Source organism: Nicotiana attenuata, chromosome 12 (genome assembly GCF_001879085.1).
Source record: "Nicotiana attenuata strain UT chromosome 12, NIATTr2, whole genome shotgun sequence".
Lineage (NCBI taxonomy): Eukaryota > Viridiplantae > Streptophyta > Magnoliopsida > Solanales > Solanaceae > Nicotiana > Nicotiana attenuata.
Window position 1 is genome coordinate 32,061,859 of NC_032000.1, and position 18,090 is coordinate 32,079,948.

At 38.8% G+C, this 18,090-nt stretch overlaps 1 protein-coding gene across 1 annotated transcript; it reads left to right on the forward strand.

Annotated features, from left to right (window-relative positions):
- On the forward strand, positions 2,629 to 3,451 carry LOC109236218 (17.3 kDa class II heat shock protein-like). Its single transcript, XM_019402414.1, has one exon. It carries the CDS (start codon positions 2,743 to 2,745, stop codon positions 3,214 to 3,216), a length of 474 nt encoding a protein of 157 aa, XP_019257959.1. The 5' UTR covers positions 2,629 to 2,742; the 3' UTR covers positions 3,217 to 3,451.

An 18,090-nucleotide genomic window follows, 5' to 3' on the forward strand; every position in this document is an offset into this window, starting at 1 on the left:
TATATCCGGACTGTACTTTCCCCCATAGTATGCTCCCCTCCCTCTTAACTGTTTAATTTTTGTATTCTTTCCTTGTATTGCATATATATACATTGAACTGCACAGGTTGATTTGGTAGTCCTGTCTAGCCTCGTCACTACTTCACCGGGGTTAGGCCAGGCACTTACCAGCACATGGGGTCGGTTGTGCTGATGCTACACTTCTGTGCTCTTTTGCACAGATCACGGTACCGGAGTAGCTTTTGGACCACAGCAGTAGGATATTGATCGGGAGCTGACTTCAGTCCAGGGACTTACGAGGTAGCCTAGCTGGCGTTCGCAGGCCGGAGTCCCTTTTCTATGTTTTCAGTTTGTTTTCATTGTACCGAGACAGACACTTATGCAATTTTATTCAGACTTGTTTGTAGCACTCTTTAGTAGTTCGTGAGATAGCGACACCAGTCTTGGGTAGAGAAATGTTAAACTTCCGCATTTTGGGTTTTTCAGTTATCTGTGTTTTAGAGACTTCCGCTTTAATTTAAATGACTCGTTATATTTATATTGTTCTTGTTGAGGTGAAATCAGGGAATGTTTAAAAGGCTTGGCTTGCCTAGCTCCGATAGTAGGCGCCATCACGACTCCCGATGGTGGGAAATCCGGGTCACAAAAAGTAATGTATTCGATACGAAATCTTATATGTATCTCTTGAGGAGTAATGAATCTTGAAAGAATTTCGATATTATAATTTGATATTTTTTTGAAAATACTCCTTTTTATTTAATATGCTTTCTATTTGAAAGAGAATTAATATAAAAACATAATTCACAATTTCGATATGATTCTCTAGCATCATTTATTTTTAAATTTTAATAAGTTAATAAAGTGACACATAATTCACCATACAATATCATGATAACTAATTATTTGTAAATAGTTACTAGCTAATACTGAGCTATTAAATCAACAAATATTGTATCTCATAAACGTGAAAAAAAAAATCTTTAGAAAAATAATTATAAAAAAATTATGGACTATTATATAGTAAAGACATAACAAAAGTTAATAAATAAATACTTTTTAAATGAAAAATTTATTTAAAATTAACTATCATAGCAGTCTTAGTGGATAACGTACAATAATTTTTATTTTAATTATGACATAAAATACTCTCAACTTAATGATTTATGATTAAGAAAAAGAAAAAATGCATAAGTACCCCCTGACCTATACCCGGATTCCCAACTACACACTTTTTCTTTGCGGGAATCCTATTACCCCCCTAAACTTATTTTAAATGTAATTATTTGCACCCTTAACGCTGACAACCAAACTCTTGGCAAGTGGTGAGCTACACGCGCCCCACATGTATTTTTAGTACTTTTTTTATTCTTTCTTCTTTTTCTTATCCTTTTTTCTTATTTTTTATTATTCTCATTTTTTTTGGTTATTTCATTCTCTTTTTTATTGTTTTGGTCACCGGCGGCATAAAATGGTGGTCGTCGGAATTTCACAAATACCATTTTTTCCGGCGATATTTTTATCCCGATCTAAGTGTGTTTTGTTTTATATATATAAAAAAATTTCTTGAAAGTATAGTTTATGTGTGGGAGGAAGAGCAAAAGAAATAAAAATGAATATAAGTTGAGAAAACTTTTTCCAGTTAAAATTTCAATACATCATTTTTTTCCGGCGTGGGAAGGTTTTCCGATGATGAAGTCCCCCCCCCCCCCCCAAATCTGAGTGTATTTTGCTTTGCATATGAATAGATCTTTTTGAGAGTTTAATTTGTGTGTGAAAATAAAAAATGGAAGAAAAACGGTTAGACAAAGTCGCCGGTGAATGAATATCCGCCGGAATTAGAGAAGAAACGGAAAAAAAAGTAAAAGAAAAAGACAAAGAAAAAGAGAAAGGAAAAGGAAAAGGAAAAAAAAGTAAGAAAAAATGGTAAAAAAGAATAAAAAATAATCTGAAAATTATTTTTTCTTACTTCTCACTCTCCTTTGGGAGAGTGAAATACACATACTCTGTCACATCAGCGTTAAGGGTGCAAATAATTCCATTTAAAATAAGTTTAGGGGGGTAATAGGATTCCCGCAAAAAAAAAGTGTGTAGTTGGGAATCCGGGTATAGGTCAGGGGGGTACTTATGCATTTTTCCTAAGAAAAAAGTAATTTTGAATAGTCAACGATTTATTAAGAAAATTTGAGGATTTACAAGGTTAGTTACATACAATTGCATAAAGTTTTATTAGGCGAGCCCGGTACGCTGGGCGTTGGGCGTTAAGCGTGTTCGGAATGTAAGCCCCGATAACCGAAGCATAAGTCTCACGGAACTAAGCCCCACACATAAGCCTAGGGGCGTTTTATGAGTGCCCCGCCCCAAGACGAACCTCGGGCGAGTCCCAATTTTACTTTTTAAACAGAAATTAGGAGTAACAAAAAATAATAGGAGACCACACCTTTAGACCGGAAAAGAGGAAAATGGGGTGGGGGTGGGGAGGGGGACTATACCTTACATCTAACAATTAACAAGGTTCTAGACAAGTGTAGAACATGTACAACGTGAAGAAGAAAAGCTCCTAGAACCATCCAACCTTGTACTTCTATTTCCTTCCAGAAGCTTCTATCTTTCCTCTATATAATCACCCCAACTTCCGTCAACTTTCTCTGCAATCGAAAGCGAAAACCCAATTCAAATACAGCAAATCAAAATCCCACGTTCAAAAGTATCTCAAAATTGAACCAATTCAACCAAGAAGAGGAAGATGGATTTCAGGCTAATGGGTATCGACACACCACTCTTCCACACTCTCCAGCACCTCATGGACGCCGTCGCTGATGATTCCGACAAGTCTGTGAATGCCCCATCAAGGAATTACGTACGTGACGCTAAGGCCATGGCTGCAACACCAGCCGACGTGAAAGAGTATCCCAATTCCTATGTTTTCGTTGTGGACATGCCAGGGTTGAAATCCGGAGATATTAAAGTGCAGGTGGAAGATGACAATGTGCTGCTGATCAGTGGAGAAAGGAAGAGAGAAGAAGAGAAAGATGGGGCAAAGTATATTAGAATGGAGAGAAGGGTTGGGAAATTCATGAGGAAGTTTACGCTGCCAGAGAATACGAATAGTGATGCCATTTCTGCTGTTTGTCAAGATGGAGTTTTGACTGTGACTGTCCAGAAGTTGCCTCCACCTGAGCCTAAGAAACCCAAAACTATCGAGGTTAAAATTGCATGAAGCTATGGAGCAGCTATTACTCTGTTTTGTGGACATGGGAATGGAGGTTCTCTGTTCTAATGTTTGATGGTATGGTGTAATAACGATGTTAGAGATCTAGGGTGGGCGATCTTTTGCTCTTCTGTCTTTAAGTTTTCTATGTTTATGAGTATGATGAATGGGAAATGTGTCTGTATGCTGTATCTTGTGTTTAATGCAAGTGAAATGCTACTTTTCTGTCTTTGATTGCTATAAATTATGGAGTGTGATTATGTAGATATCTTGAGTGCAATTATTTTATGTGTGGCGACAATGAACAAATTGAATTAGAGTTAATACCCTAGCATCTAGCTAGACTATACGACCTTTATTAGTTGCCTACCTTTATTAGTTGCCTACTTAAATTATCGTATGCTCTCGAAAACCCTATGATCTATATCCTTCTTCATAATAAAACCCTCTCGTCGCATTCTTACCGGTGCGTATAATACATGCTCCAACTTATTTTTAAAATTTTTTATGTGACAATCTACGTGGATATTTGCTTAGCTTAATTAAAAAAAGACTTAATAATTAAGATTTTAATACTCTTTAGTACTTATATCATTGCAAAAATTACCGGTAAAAATAAAAAAAAAGAGGCTAGGGTTAAAATTAGTGGGTCAATTATATTGTTAAAAACTCATTTTCTCTTTGCTCTCATCGAAGACTTTGCTCTCATTGGAGAATGGCTACATCAGTAGCGATTTTCTCCATTAATCTTTGTTCTAAACTCAATTACTTTATCTATTTTGATAAGAGAGGAGAATTTCAGATAGATTCAAATGAAGAAATGGAAAAGAAAGGTGAAAAAATGGAGAAGAAAGGTAAAACGATGAGGAAGGAAGGTGAAATATAAAGAAAAAGAGGAGAAAATAAAAAAATATATAAATTTTAAAAAAAGAAAGGCTAATTAGCCATTAAACACTGTCAGGTGGGCGATTTTAATGGCTTTTTTCGCTTTCACACGCTCTTTGGCAATTTATTACACACATTATATTACATAAGCGACGAGGGTATGAAGGTGATATAGTTCAGGATGTTTTCGGGTACAGGCGATAGTTTAAATAGGCAAGTGACAAAAGTTGTATAGTTTAGGCGGGTTTTAGGGTATTAATTAACTCATTGAATTACTAGTCACTATCACGTCAATGATAAAATACTAGCAATAAGCAGAGAATTGAAGAATGTAGTTTCTCAGCAGCCAAAGCATGTTACAGCAATAAGTCTTAACCTTTGCAATTCTATTGTTGTAAGTATATTCTACTGCTTTGAAAGCCGCAGTAGTATACTACTATAAGAATCGAACCAGCAGTTCAGCTACTATCCGAAACTTGTTCAAGAACTAAGCTAAATTCCTTTAACCTAAAGCAACTCTATCAAGGGACAATTCAAACACCCATCTCTTCAAGCCAAGATCTTCAATGAAAGAATTGAAGAACTCAAGATTTCTGTGGCGAATGTTGCGCAAAATCTCACACTCCAAATCAAACCTTCTAAATGCATCTTGTACTTCTGTATTAAAAACCTTTACAGCAACAATACTTCCATCTAGGAGTGTTCCTTTGTATACTAAACCAAGCCCTCCCATGCCAATAAAATTGGCTTCATCAAAATTGTTTGTCCTTCGAACAACTTCGTAGTAAGAGATCCTCTTATGGTGTTGACCTATCAAATCGTGGAATGGGATGTTGCTTGCTTCCTTTTCGGTATTTCAGCAAGCAAAAGATGAAAATGGTTATGCCTATTAACGCTACTGCAACTGATGTAAGAATAAAAGTTAAATTTCTCTTTTTATTTCTTCTTTTTAGGCTATCGACTCTGCATTCCACCACATTGAATTGAGATGGTCCACGCAATTCGGCATTACCCATGAAAGATTCAGCTGTCAAGTTTCTAAAAGGCCCTCCGTTTGGAACCTCACCAATAAGTGCATTGAAAGACACATTAAGATAGCTGAGTAGTTGAAGATTCACCAAAGACTCAGGGATCATTCCAGAAAGGTTATTTCCGGATAGATCCAAGTATTCAAGAGTAACCAAGTCTCCAACTGATTTAGGTATACGGCCTTCAAAATCATTCATCGACAATGAAAGACTCACCAAATTATGTAGTTGTCCTATTGTGCTTGGAGTTAATTGATTTCTTGATTGAAGGAGAGCCTCAGAGCAACGGTAAAGTTGTCTCCGTATGACTTATAGGTTACGAGTTCGAGCTGTGAAAACAGTCACTAATGTTTGCATTAGTGTAGGCTGTCTACATCACACCCCTAGGGGTACAGCCCTTCCCCAGACCCTGCGTGAACGTAGGATGCTTTGTGCACTGTACTGCTCTTTATTTCTTTTAGTTGATTTCGTGATAAACTTAAATTGTTTAGACTTCTCAAACTTCCTATTCCTAAAGGTAAAGAACCATTGAGAAAATTGGAGGACAAACTCAGACCTGATATACTACCTCTATTACTCCAAAAAGTTGATGGAATATTGGAACTCAATGCATTTGAATGTAAATAAAGTTCTTGTTGCGAAATATCGTGGGTTAACTAGCACACAATCACACACAAAGCAAATAGAGAAGAAAAATCAACACAAGAATTTAACGAGGTTCGGCTAAGCTTAATCCTCGGGGCAAAAGCAGAGAGAGTTTTTCACTATGAACGAGAAGAAAAACACAATACAATCTTTAGAATCCCCAACTACAACCCCTATATATAGATCCCAAAAGGTCCCAAACATATAAGAGAAAGGTTTTCCAATTTGACAAGGACTATAGGTTTTCCTTTCCCAAATCTATTAGGACAATGGGTTTTCCTAAACTTATAGGGACTATGGGTTTCCTAAAAATACAAGGAATTAATTCAAGCCACAAATAACAAATCTTCCCCTTGGCTTGAATTCTCTTCATCAACAGGAACAACGTCTCTCTACCTTGCCCTCAGCCCTCGCAAGGGCTCTATTGAGTACTGCACACACCAATCAAGTCTAGGCAATGCCTAAACTTATTGGCCGGGACTGCCTTGGTCATCATATCAACTGGATTATCATGCGTAGACACTTTCTCCACATTAACAACCCCCTTTGATATAATGTCTCGAATAAAGTGATGTCTGACTTCAATATGCTTCGTCCGCTCATGAAACATCTGATTCTTAGTAAGATGAATGGCAGTCTGACTGTCACAAAAAACTTGTGTCTTCTTCTGAGCTAGTCCAAGATCACTTACCAAGCCTTGTAGCCAAATAGCCTCTTTAACTGCTTCCGTAATTACCATATACTCAGCTTCTGTGGTAGACAAAGCAACGACAGACTGCAAAGTCGCCTTCCAACTGATGACACTACCAGAAAGAGTAAAAACATAGCATGTCAGAGATCTTTTCTTATCCAAGTCCCCTGCATAATCTGAATCGACATAGCCAACTAAGGATTCACTCAACTTGTCTTTGTAAAAAGTCAAGCCTACATCTGCAGTACCCTTCAAGTATCTCAAGATCCACTTTACCGCCTGCCAATGTTCTTTACCAGGACACACCATGTATCTACTCACAACAGTAACAACATGTGAAATGTCAGGGCGAGTGCGAACCATAGCATACATAATGCTACCTACAACACTCGAATATGGAACACTAGACATCTGCTCCATCTCCTCATCTGTTTTTGGTGACATGTCTGCAGACAACTTGAAATGGGAAGCAAAAGGAACAGACACAGATTTAGCACCTGTCATATTAAATCTCTTGAGGACCTTCTCAATATAGGACCGTTGGGACAACATCAGCTTTCCAAACCTTCTATCTCGAGTAATCTCCATCCCCAATATCTTCTATGTAGCACCTAAATCCTTCATCTCAAACTCCTCACCTAGTTGCTTCTTCAATCGGGTAATATGTGACATGCTTTTAGCAATAATAAGCATGTCATCCACATATAACAACAAATATACACTAGAACCGTCTTCAAGCTTTTTGTAATACACACAACTATCATATGCACTTCGAGAAAATGCATTTTGAATCATGAATGTATCAAATCTTTTATACCACTGCCTAGGTGACTGTTTCAGACCATATAAAGATTTCTTAAGCAAGCAAACATGATTTTTCTTATACTGAGTAATGAATCCCTCAGGTTGACTTATATAAATCTGCTCATCCAACTCACCATGCAAGAATGCAGTTTTCACATCTAACTGCTCTAGTTCTAAGTCATGAAGAGCCACCAAAGCCAGTAAGACCCTGATAGAGCTATGCTTTACCACTGGAGAGCACTTCATTGTAATCTATCCCCTCCCTCTGTGTAAAACCTTTATCACTAATCTTGCCTTGTACCTTGATATTTCAACCCCTGGATTGCCCTCTTTTCTTTTGAAAATCCATTTAAAGCCTAGTACCTTATGTCTCTTTGGCAATAGAACAAGCTTCATGTCTGATTCTCATGAAGAGACTCAATCTCCTCATTCATAGCACCAACCCACTGATCTGCTTCTGGACTAGAAATAGCTTATTTATAGCTATTAGGCTCAAGCACATCAATGGTCTCTGCAACAGACAAAGCAAACTCCACAAAATTAGCATATCCAAGAAAATTACCATCAGCTATGTTTGCAAACCTTTGTGGTGGATTGATCACTCTCTTCTCTCTGCCTGTTGCAATGCTATAGGGTTGTTGCGCAGGTGCATCAACATTATCATCTTGATCAATATTTTGCACCTCCTCCACTTCCTCTACTTTAGAACTACTGGGCTGAGCTAGTGGAGATTCAATTTCTAGCTCTATGCGGTCACTGACACCACGATCTGTTTCTGCTATTGCCTTCTCCCTCTGACTGTCTAGTGAGGCAGATTCATTGAATGTTACATCCCTACTGATAATTAGCCCTGGAGTCTTTTGATCTGTGCACCACAACCTATAACCTTTCACTCCAGTTGCATACCCTAGAAATATGCACTTCTTTGCCCTGGGCTCAAGTTTTCCATCCCTCACATGAGCATAAGCAGGACAACCAAATATCCTTAAATTTGAATAATCAGCAGGCGAACCGGACCATACCTCAAAAGGAGTTTTGAACTTAATAGCTGTGGATGGAGATCTGTTGACCAAATAACAAGCTGTATTGATTGCTTCAGCCAAAAAATCTTTGCTAACACATGAGTGTGAAAGCATGCTTTGTGCCCTATCACAAAGCGTCTTCTGCAACACCATTTTGTTGTGGTGTTCCGACACAAGTGCGGTGTCTCACTATGCCCTCCCTGCTGCAGAAATTATCGAACTCAGAATTGCAAAATTCCAACCCATTGTCAGTTCGAAGACGCTTAACTTTTCTTTCCGTCTGCCTCTCAACCATCGTCTTCCATTTAACAAATGTCGAAAATGCCTCATCTTTTGTTTTCTGAAAATACACCCACACCATCCTTGAGTAATCATCAATCAAAGTCATAAAATACCTGGCACCACTCTTGGAGGGAACTCTGTTTGGACCCCCAAGTCAGAGTGTATATAATCTAACTTGTCTCTAGTCTTGTGCTCGACCTTCTTGATGAACTTTACCCTTGTCTGTTTACCAAACACATAATGCTCACAAACATTCAAAACTTGATTTTTGTACCCATTCAGCAAATTCTGCTTACTCAACAAAGACAATCCATTATCACTCATATGTCCAAGTCGCAAGTGCCACAACTGAGACTAATTCAGATCACTTTTCCCAGAAGCTACAGCAGCTTCCCCTTCAACTACACTGGCCTGAAAATGATACAATTTAGAATGTAGTTTACCTTTCATGAGTACCATGTAGCCTTTACACACTTTAAGTATTCCATTCTCGGAGTGAGATTTATTCCCTTGATCATCCAAAGTCAAAAGAGAAATCAAATTTCTCTTTATCCGAGGAACATGCAACACTCAATGTTTTTGATAATTCCGTCGAATATTCTCAATTTGATGTTACCAACCCCCTCTACTAACAATGGATTATCATCTCCCATATAGACAGTCCCACTCATTTGCTTGTAAGTTGCAAACCAATTCTTGTGTGGACACATGTGGAAAGTAGCACCAGAATCAAGAACCCAAGAATTCTGCCCATGACTAGAACTCACAGCACAGACTTCCCCTACATAGTCACTATCATCAGAAATATTGCCAGTGTCAATAATATTTGCCGAATTATCTATTTTCTGCTTCCTTCTTTTCTCCTTCAGCTTAGGACAATCTCTCTTGTAGTGACCTTGCTCCCCGCACTCATAACAGTGTTGCTTCCTTGCTCTAGACTTTGATCTGGCGGTTGACTTTTTTCCGTTAAAGTCCTTTTGTTGTGTTCTTCCTCTAATCACAAGACCCTCGCCCTCAATTCTGCTATCTGGAAAGCTCTTTTTCAACTCTTTAGATTTTCGTGCATTACTAACATCTTCTAGTGAAATATTGTCTTCCCATATAGCAGCGTATCGGCAAAAGTATCATAAGACGGTGGTAAAGAACATAACACAATCAAGGGTTGATCCTCACTCTCAATTTTGATATCCACATTCTTCGGGTCCATTATAATTGAATTAAACTCATCAATGTGAGTTTTAACAGGTGTACCTTCATTCATACGGAGATTGTATAACCTCTTTTTCAGGTAGAGGCGGTTTGTTAGCGATTTCTTAGAATACAGATCTTCCAACTTCTTCCATGCCGTTGCTGCAGAAGTTTCTTCAGCAATTTCCTGAAGAACGCTATTTGTAACGCTCATGAAGATCACACTCAAAGCCCTCTCCTTCAGGTCTGCCTTCTCTGTCTCCTTCATCTCTTCAGGAAAATCCTCATCAATTGCCTTCCATAACCCTTGTAACACCAGGGACGATTTCATCCTAATCTTTCATAGACTGAAACTAGAACCCCCGTCAAATTTCTCTACTTCGTACTTTGTTGAAGATGATGAAGACATCTTAACCCTAGATAATATGTAGAAACCCGAACCTTGCTCTGATACCAATTATTGCGAAATATCGTGGGTTAACTAGCACACAATCACACACAAAGCAAATAGAGAAGAAAAATCAACACAAGGATTTAACGAGGTTCGGGTAAGCCTAATCCTCGGGGCAAAAGCAGAGAGAGTTTTTCACTATGAATGAGAAGAAAAGCACAATACAATCTTTAGAATTCCCAACTACAACCTCTATATATAGATCCCAAAAGGTCCCAAACATATAAGAGAAAGGTTTCCCAATTTGACAAGGACTATAGGTTTTCCTTTCCCAAATCTATTAGGACAATGGGTTTTCCTAAACCTATAGGGACTATGAGTTTCCTAAAAATACAAGGAATTAATTCAAGCCACAAATAACAGTTCTCTTAAAGAAGAAAGATTCCCTAAACAACTTGGTATTTCCCCAGAAAGCTGATTTTCACTCAATTCAATTTTACTACTATATAAGACCTCCATATTGCATAAGCTTTCGGGTATGGTTCCATTAATTTTATTAGAAAAAATTTCCCAATGTTTGCAATTTTCTCATGTTTCCCATTTGTTGAGGAATTGAACCAATCAATTCGTTCCCTCGAAGGCTTAACCATATCAAGTTACTCAACTTACTGATTTCAATAGGGATTTCACCTGTGATGCCATTTCCAAAGGCGATGAACCTGTCAATATATGCTGAAAGCAAAGGACTTTGTAAAATTTCCACTAAACGCCATTATATGCTGTTTGTATACGCTTTAAGTGCTTGCAGGTCGATAACGAATAAAGGAAATCTAATTCCCCTGTGGAAGGATCATTTGTCAATTGATTAACTTGCAAGGTGATCACTTGAAGCTGCTGTAAGTTTCCAAGATTGCGATTTGCGGCCAAGATCAAGGTAAATCATAAATGAGCTTGGAGATATTGGATATGAAGCAAGGAATTTTCCCACTAAACTGGTTTAATCCAAGATAAAGGCCATCAAGATTTGGAAAGTTATGGCCGATGTTAGAAGGTAGAGTTCCAGAGAGCTCATTAACAGTAAGCTAGGTTGCTCGGACTCTCCAAAGATGTTGCTGGGTGCATGTCGGATCCTTCAAAAGTAGTGTATTTAACAAACTAAGTAGATGAGCTCATATCTGCAGAACTCCCATGGAGTCTTCTAGAAGATTCTGGGAAGAGAGAAGAAGAAGAAGTGGAGAACAGTTAAACACAAAGATATTTTTGTATAAAATGTGAACTCTCATCTGATTTACTCAACTGTACAAGTGTATATATATACATTGACTAATTGACCAACTAACAAGTATACTACTAGCTAAGTATGTACAATACAATAATGAAGAATGTACAAGTAAGGGTTAATAACTAATAAATGTATATACTCAATACCCCCCCCCCCCCAAGTTGGATGTGAGGCCTTCACAGCCAACTTGCCTAGGATAGCTGAATGTTTGACGCTTGTGAGGGCCTTGGTGAGGATATCAGCCAATTGATCACCAGTGCTCACATGATGAAGGGAAATGAGACCTTCCTGTAGTTTAATCCTCACAAAATGACAGTCGACCTCAATGTGCTTTGTTCTTTCGTGGAATACTGGGTTGTATGCAATGTGGATGGCAGACTGGCTGTCACAAAATACCTGAATTGGGTCTGATTGGGCAAGAGTAAGCTCTGCAAATAACCTGCTCAACCACACTAACTCCCCAACTACCTTTCTGAGGGACCTGTACTCTGCTTCAGCTGATGACAATAAGACAGTTTCTTGCTTCTTAGATTTCCAGCTAATTGGACTGTCTCCTACTAGAACAATGTATCCAGTAACAGATCTTTTAGAATCTGGGCAAGTAGCCCAGTCTGAATCACAATATGCTTTGATTGAACAATCAGGACTGTTGGAGAAGAATATACCCAGGCTAGGATCATTTTTGAGATACCTAAGGAGGTGGAATGCTGCAGTTAGGTGAATGTCCCTTGGTGCTTGCATGAATTGACTTAGGAGCTGCACACTATAGGCTATGTCCAATCTGGTATTGGTGAGAAAATTGAGCTTGCCTACTAGTTTACTATAGTATGTGGGATCTGGTAGGAGGTTCCCCTCTTGTGCCTTCAGCTTGACAGTGGGATCAAGAGGTGAGGAGACACTGCTGTACTCAAAAACCTGATACTCTTTTAGCAGGTCCAATGTAAACTTCCTTTGAGATACAAGGACTCCATCCTGCTTGTAGAGGGCTTCCAGACCCAAGAAATAATGTATCCTCCCCAAATCTTTCATTCTGAACCTTTGATCAAGGAAAACCTTCAAACTTTCAATCTCTTCTGAGTCAGTTCCAGTGATGATAACATCATCAACATACGCAGCCACAAAGATGATGGATGTGGAAGTTTTCTTGCAGAAAAGAGAGTGGTCATTCTCAGAGTGTTGATACCCTTTTGAAGATAGTGCCTCAGCCAACTTTGCATACCATTGTATACTAGCTTGTTTCAGGCCATATAGTGATTTGTTTAACTTGCATACTACTTTACTTAAAGTGGACTGATCAACTACAAGTCCAGGTGGGGCCTCCATGTAGACCTCTTCATGTAGGTCTCCATGGAGGAAGGCATTATTTACATCTAATTGGAATATGTCCCATCCTTTCTTAACAGCTACTGTGATTAGGACTCTGACAGTTGTTATTTTCACAACAGGGGAGAAAGTTTCAGTATAGTCAATCCCAGCCTGTTGAGTGTAGCCCTTTACTACTAACCTAGCTTTGAACCTTTCAATACTTCCATCTGCTTTATGCTTAATCTTATATACCCACCTGCAGCCTATTGCTTGCTTTCCAGGTGGTAAGGGAACTAGGTCCCAAGTGTTATTAGCATGGAGAGCCTCAAACTCCTGTGTCATGGCTAGTTGCCAAGCAGGATTGAGGGCTGCCTCTTCATATGAGGATGGCTCACCAACATGACAGACACTTAGCATCAAATGCTGACTTTCAAAAAATAGGGCATCCGGAGTGATGTGATGGTGGTTAGAGAACAGGGCATTTAGTGAAGGTGTGCAGTGAGATGCATTAGACAATTGAGTGACACTTTTAGGCAATTGATAAACATAGTCCTTTAGGTAGGTAGGAGTTTGATGAATTCTGTTGGACTTTCTTAGAATTGGTGTTTCCAATTGTTCATGTGAAGGTGGACTTTGTGAATTGTCATCATTAGGAGAGGGTGCACTATTGATAGGTGATTCAGAGTGATCTTCTATCACTGGAGATGTGATACTTTCAGGACCTTGCACAACATCAGTAGGGAAGGCTGGATTGATGTTATCTTCAGAACAGTCAGGGAATGAGACTGTTTTGAGGACAGTAGGGAAGGAAGCATCAGTAGATTTTAATGAAAAAGGAAAAATATTCTCATGGAAAATGACATCTCTAGAAATGTGAATTTTCTTGGTAGTTAGGCTTAGTACCTTGTAACCTTTTGTCCCAAAGGGGTATCCAACAAAGATATGAGGGCTAGTTCTAGGTTCAAACTTGTATTTATATATTTTGGGTAAAGTAGGGTAACAAAGGCAACCAAAGCTTCTCAAATGAGTATAATTGGGCTTCTTTTGGTACAATATCTCAAAGGGGCATTTGTTATTAAGGTAGGTTGGCTGTCAAAATACACTCTCCCCTATATTTGGTTGGGAGTTTAGACTGGAATAAGAGAGCTCTGGCAGTTTCCAGGAGGTATTTATGTTTTCTTTCTACTACACCATTCTGTTGTGGTGTGTAGGGACATGTTCTTTGATGTATGATTCCTTTAGACTGATAAAAGGAGGAGGCTTCATGACTTATAAATTCCAAGCCATTGTCAGATCTAATGGTTTTTGTGGATGTATCAAATTGATTTTCAATCATATCCACAAAAGCTTTTATGGCCTGAAGAGCATTGCTCTTACAACTTAGCAAATGTGTCCAAGTGGACCTACTGAAGTCATCCACAAGGGTAAGGAAATATCTATGGTTGTGATGAGTAGTTACATGGTAAGGTCCCCATATATCTATGTGGACTAGCTCAAACAGTTTTGATGTAGTGGTGGTTCTTTGAGGGAATGGAAGTCTGGTCTGTCTTGCCATAGGGCATATAGGGCAAATGAAAGGTTGTCGTGGTGCAAATTTAGTGGGGATTGATGACATACCCTTCATTTTAACAAAAGGAACATGACCAAGCCTATTGTGCCAAAGAAAATTCACATCATGTTTATCAAGCACACATGAAGACTCGTTCTTATTATTTGAAATGAAAGTATTTACAGGTTGAGGAATGTTATGTGAATAAGCATGATTAATGGACTCATGACTATTTACATTGGAAGAAGGAATGCAATTGCAATGAGAAATTGAAACAGTAGAAGATAAGGTGGTTCTTTTACTCTTCAGGCACCTGAAACAGAGATAATACATGCCCTCTTTGCTGTTACCAATCACCTGAGGCCTCTTCACTGAAGGGGCCTGCAACAGACAAAGAGTGTCACTGAACATTACTAGACCTTTGAGATGTACTGCGAGGGAGTGAACTGAAATCAAGTTAAATTTGAAGGATGGAGCATAAAGGACCCTATACAGGACAATATCTGTAGACAGTATCACATCTCCAAATTCAAGAACTTTCACCCTATAACCATTTGGTAGACTTATCAATAAAGGGTAAGGCAATTTAGTAATGTTGGTGAGTGCATGCTTGTTAAAGGTCATATGGTTAGATGCTCCTGAGTCTATGATCCAAAGGTCAGTCTTTGATTCAAAGCATTTGCATGAGGGTTTGTCAAAGTCAATAGAAGAAGTGCAGACAACAACACCTGCAAAGTTTGCACTGCCACTAGTAGTGATGTTGTTGTTGCTAGGAGATCCTCCCACATTTCCTACTTGAAAATGCTGCAGCAGGGCCATTATTTGTCCATATTGCTCTTTAGTCAGGTTGACACTCTGATTTTCATCCTGAAGATCTTGACTGCTCCCATTCTCATGGACCATATCAGCTAGAATCCAATGCACATTTGCCACATATCCTTTTCCCTTGTTGAATTTGTAAGTCTGGTTGTTCCCCTGGTTGTATGATTGTGCACTGCCACAGTTGAAGTTCTGATTATTGTAAGAATTACCTTGGGGGTATCCATGTAACTTATAGCACTTTTCCTTTGTATGTCCTGGTTTCTTGCAGTAATCACATAATGGTCGACCTTTGTTGCCATTGTTCACTGTGTAATTTGTCCTGAAACTTCTAGTTCCAAATAAACCTTGATGTTGTGGATTTGCATTCACATGCAATGAAGTAGAGTTTAGATTGAGCTGATTATTGGGCTTAAATTCCCTTTGTTTTTCTTCCTATACCAAGAGAGAGAAGGCTTAAGCCATAGAAGGCAAGGGTTTCATCATGAGGATGCTCCCTCGCACTATTGTGTAGACTTCGTTTAATCCCATCAGAAATTGAATAAGTCTTCGATCTTGTTCTGCCTTGTGCATAGTCTCTTTTTCTCCACATGTGCAGTTGCAGCTGCACTGAGACTTAGCACTCAAGGTACTTAGTTCATCCCACAGTCTCTTCATACGTGTGTAATACGCAGTAATGTCTAAGGAACCCTGTGTAAGGTCGTTGATTTCTTTTTTAATCTGATACAGTTTCGCTCCATTCGTTTGGTTATAACGTTCCCTCTAACTCTCTCCACAGCTCAGCCGAGTTACTTACATATTCCACGCTATCAGAAATCTCCTTAGCGAGGGAATTGAGGATACACGAGGTTACCATGTCATCGCACCTCTCCCATTGGCGGGATTGAGGAGGATCGGAGCTAGGTTTCACAAATTCCCCACTTATAAACCCTAATTTATTCTTGACTGACAGGGCTCGCAACACGCTCCTTCTCCATGAGCGATATCCAATTCCGTCAAACAAAATTGGTACTAGAGCCATTCCGGGACTATCGAAAGGGTGAATGTAAAGGGGATTACCAGCATCAATGACGGATTGGTCGTTTCTGCTCGTGCTAGGGCTCGTTTCTTCACCTTGATTGACAGCCATGTGTGAGGTTTCAAATCGATGAAATTGTGAAATGTAAAGTCCTTAATCGAACCAGAGATCGTCAATTTTGAGACGAATTTCAGAATTAGGTCGAAGAACACAGCGATTGAAAAACTGGAGATCGACGAAGCTCGACCAAAATTTCAGAATAGCGTTTTTGAAGTGATGACAGGAGCTCGGATTGACGTCCTCAGCTCTGATACCATAAATAACTAAGCAGATGAGCTCAGATATGCAGAACTCCCATGGAGTCTTCTAGAAGATTCTGGGAAGAGAGAAGAAGAAGAAGTGGATAACAGTTAAACACGAAGATGTTTTTATATAAAATGTGAACTCTCATCTGATTTACTCAACTGTACAAGTGTATATATATACATTGACTAATTGACCAACTAACAAGTATACTACTAGCTAAGTATGTACAATACAATAATGAAGAATGTACAAGTAAGGGTTAATAACTAATAAATGTATATACTCAATAGTATTTTTGGAGGATCCGACACGGGTGCAGCAACATTTTGGAGAGTTCGTGCAACAGAGACAGTAAGTGCAATCTTTTCTAAACCAGAAATATTGTAGACAGAGCTAGGAATTTAATCTGACATCTTGTTTGAACAAAGATATATTTCTTTCAAAATAATAAGATTTCCAAATTCTGTAGGAGTATTGCTATGAAGATTATATGCACCAATATCTATCATCACCAAAGTCGATGAATTCCCCATAGAAGGTGGAAGAGTTCCCACTTCCCACAAAATTCATTTTGTCGAAGACACAGTCTCTGAATTGATGGCAGATTCTGGATTTCACTTGGTATGTTTCCTGTAAATTTATATATCACGTTTTTGGATTTCAGATAGGCATTGCTAAAGGAACCAATATCAGTGCATATAGCGATAGACTATAAAGACTCTAAGACAAAATATTCTATAAGCATTAAACGCTCCATATTTATGTATACACTTATTACCTGTCGAGTTATTCCATCCAAGAAACATATCTGAAGCTTTGATATGTTCCACATGTCTCTGAGTAAATTTTCTATTAACATACAATTAATATGAGAAAGAAAAAGGACTAATCCCAGAAGAAGAAGAAAATGAAATGTGAAGTGCAGCTCGCTTAAGGGCAGCCCGGTGCACTAAGCTCTTGCAATGCACAGGGTCCGGGGAAGGGACGGACCACAAGGGTCTATTGTATGCAGCCTTACCCTGCATTTTTGCAAGAGGCCATTTTCATGGCTCGAACCCATGACCCCCTGGTCACGTGGCAGCAACCTTACCAATTACGCGAAGGCTCCCTCCTGAAGTGCAACTCGCTTAGTGACCTATAAATCTATTAAGACAAGGACAGAACTGAAAGTTGGGTGCATTTATCTAAACCACTCGGAAGTTAACCCACTAAGTGATTATGTTCAACTACTATAGATTGCAACTAGGCGTGGCAAATGGGCGGGTCGGATATGATTCGGGTCGAAAATGGATAATAAAAAAAACCTATAAATTATCCGATCCGACCCGACCCATATTTAATATGGATAAAAAATGGGTTAATCAGCGATAATATGGGTAACCATATTATTCATGAATTCTTGCATATGATCACTTTTGAGAGAACTTTTAGTCTCTCTAACTTGAGGAACCCCCAATTTGAGAGTTTACAAATGTAAAAGTTAGACCCATTGGTTATCCACTGGTTATTGTAATGACCCGGCCGGTCGTTTTGAGAATTAATGCCCCGATCCCCTATTAACTGCTTTCCCCGCGTCTTTTCTGCTATTGTGATTTGCCGGGATGATTCATTTTGAGTTTCGGAGTGTTTTGGGATACATAGTCCATAAATGAGAGCCTAAGTCTTAGA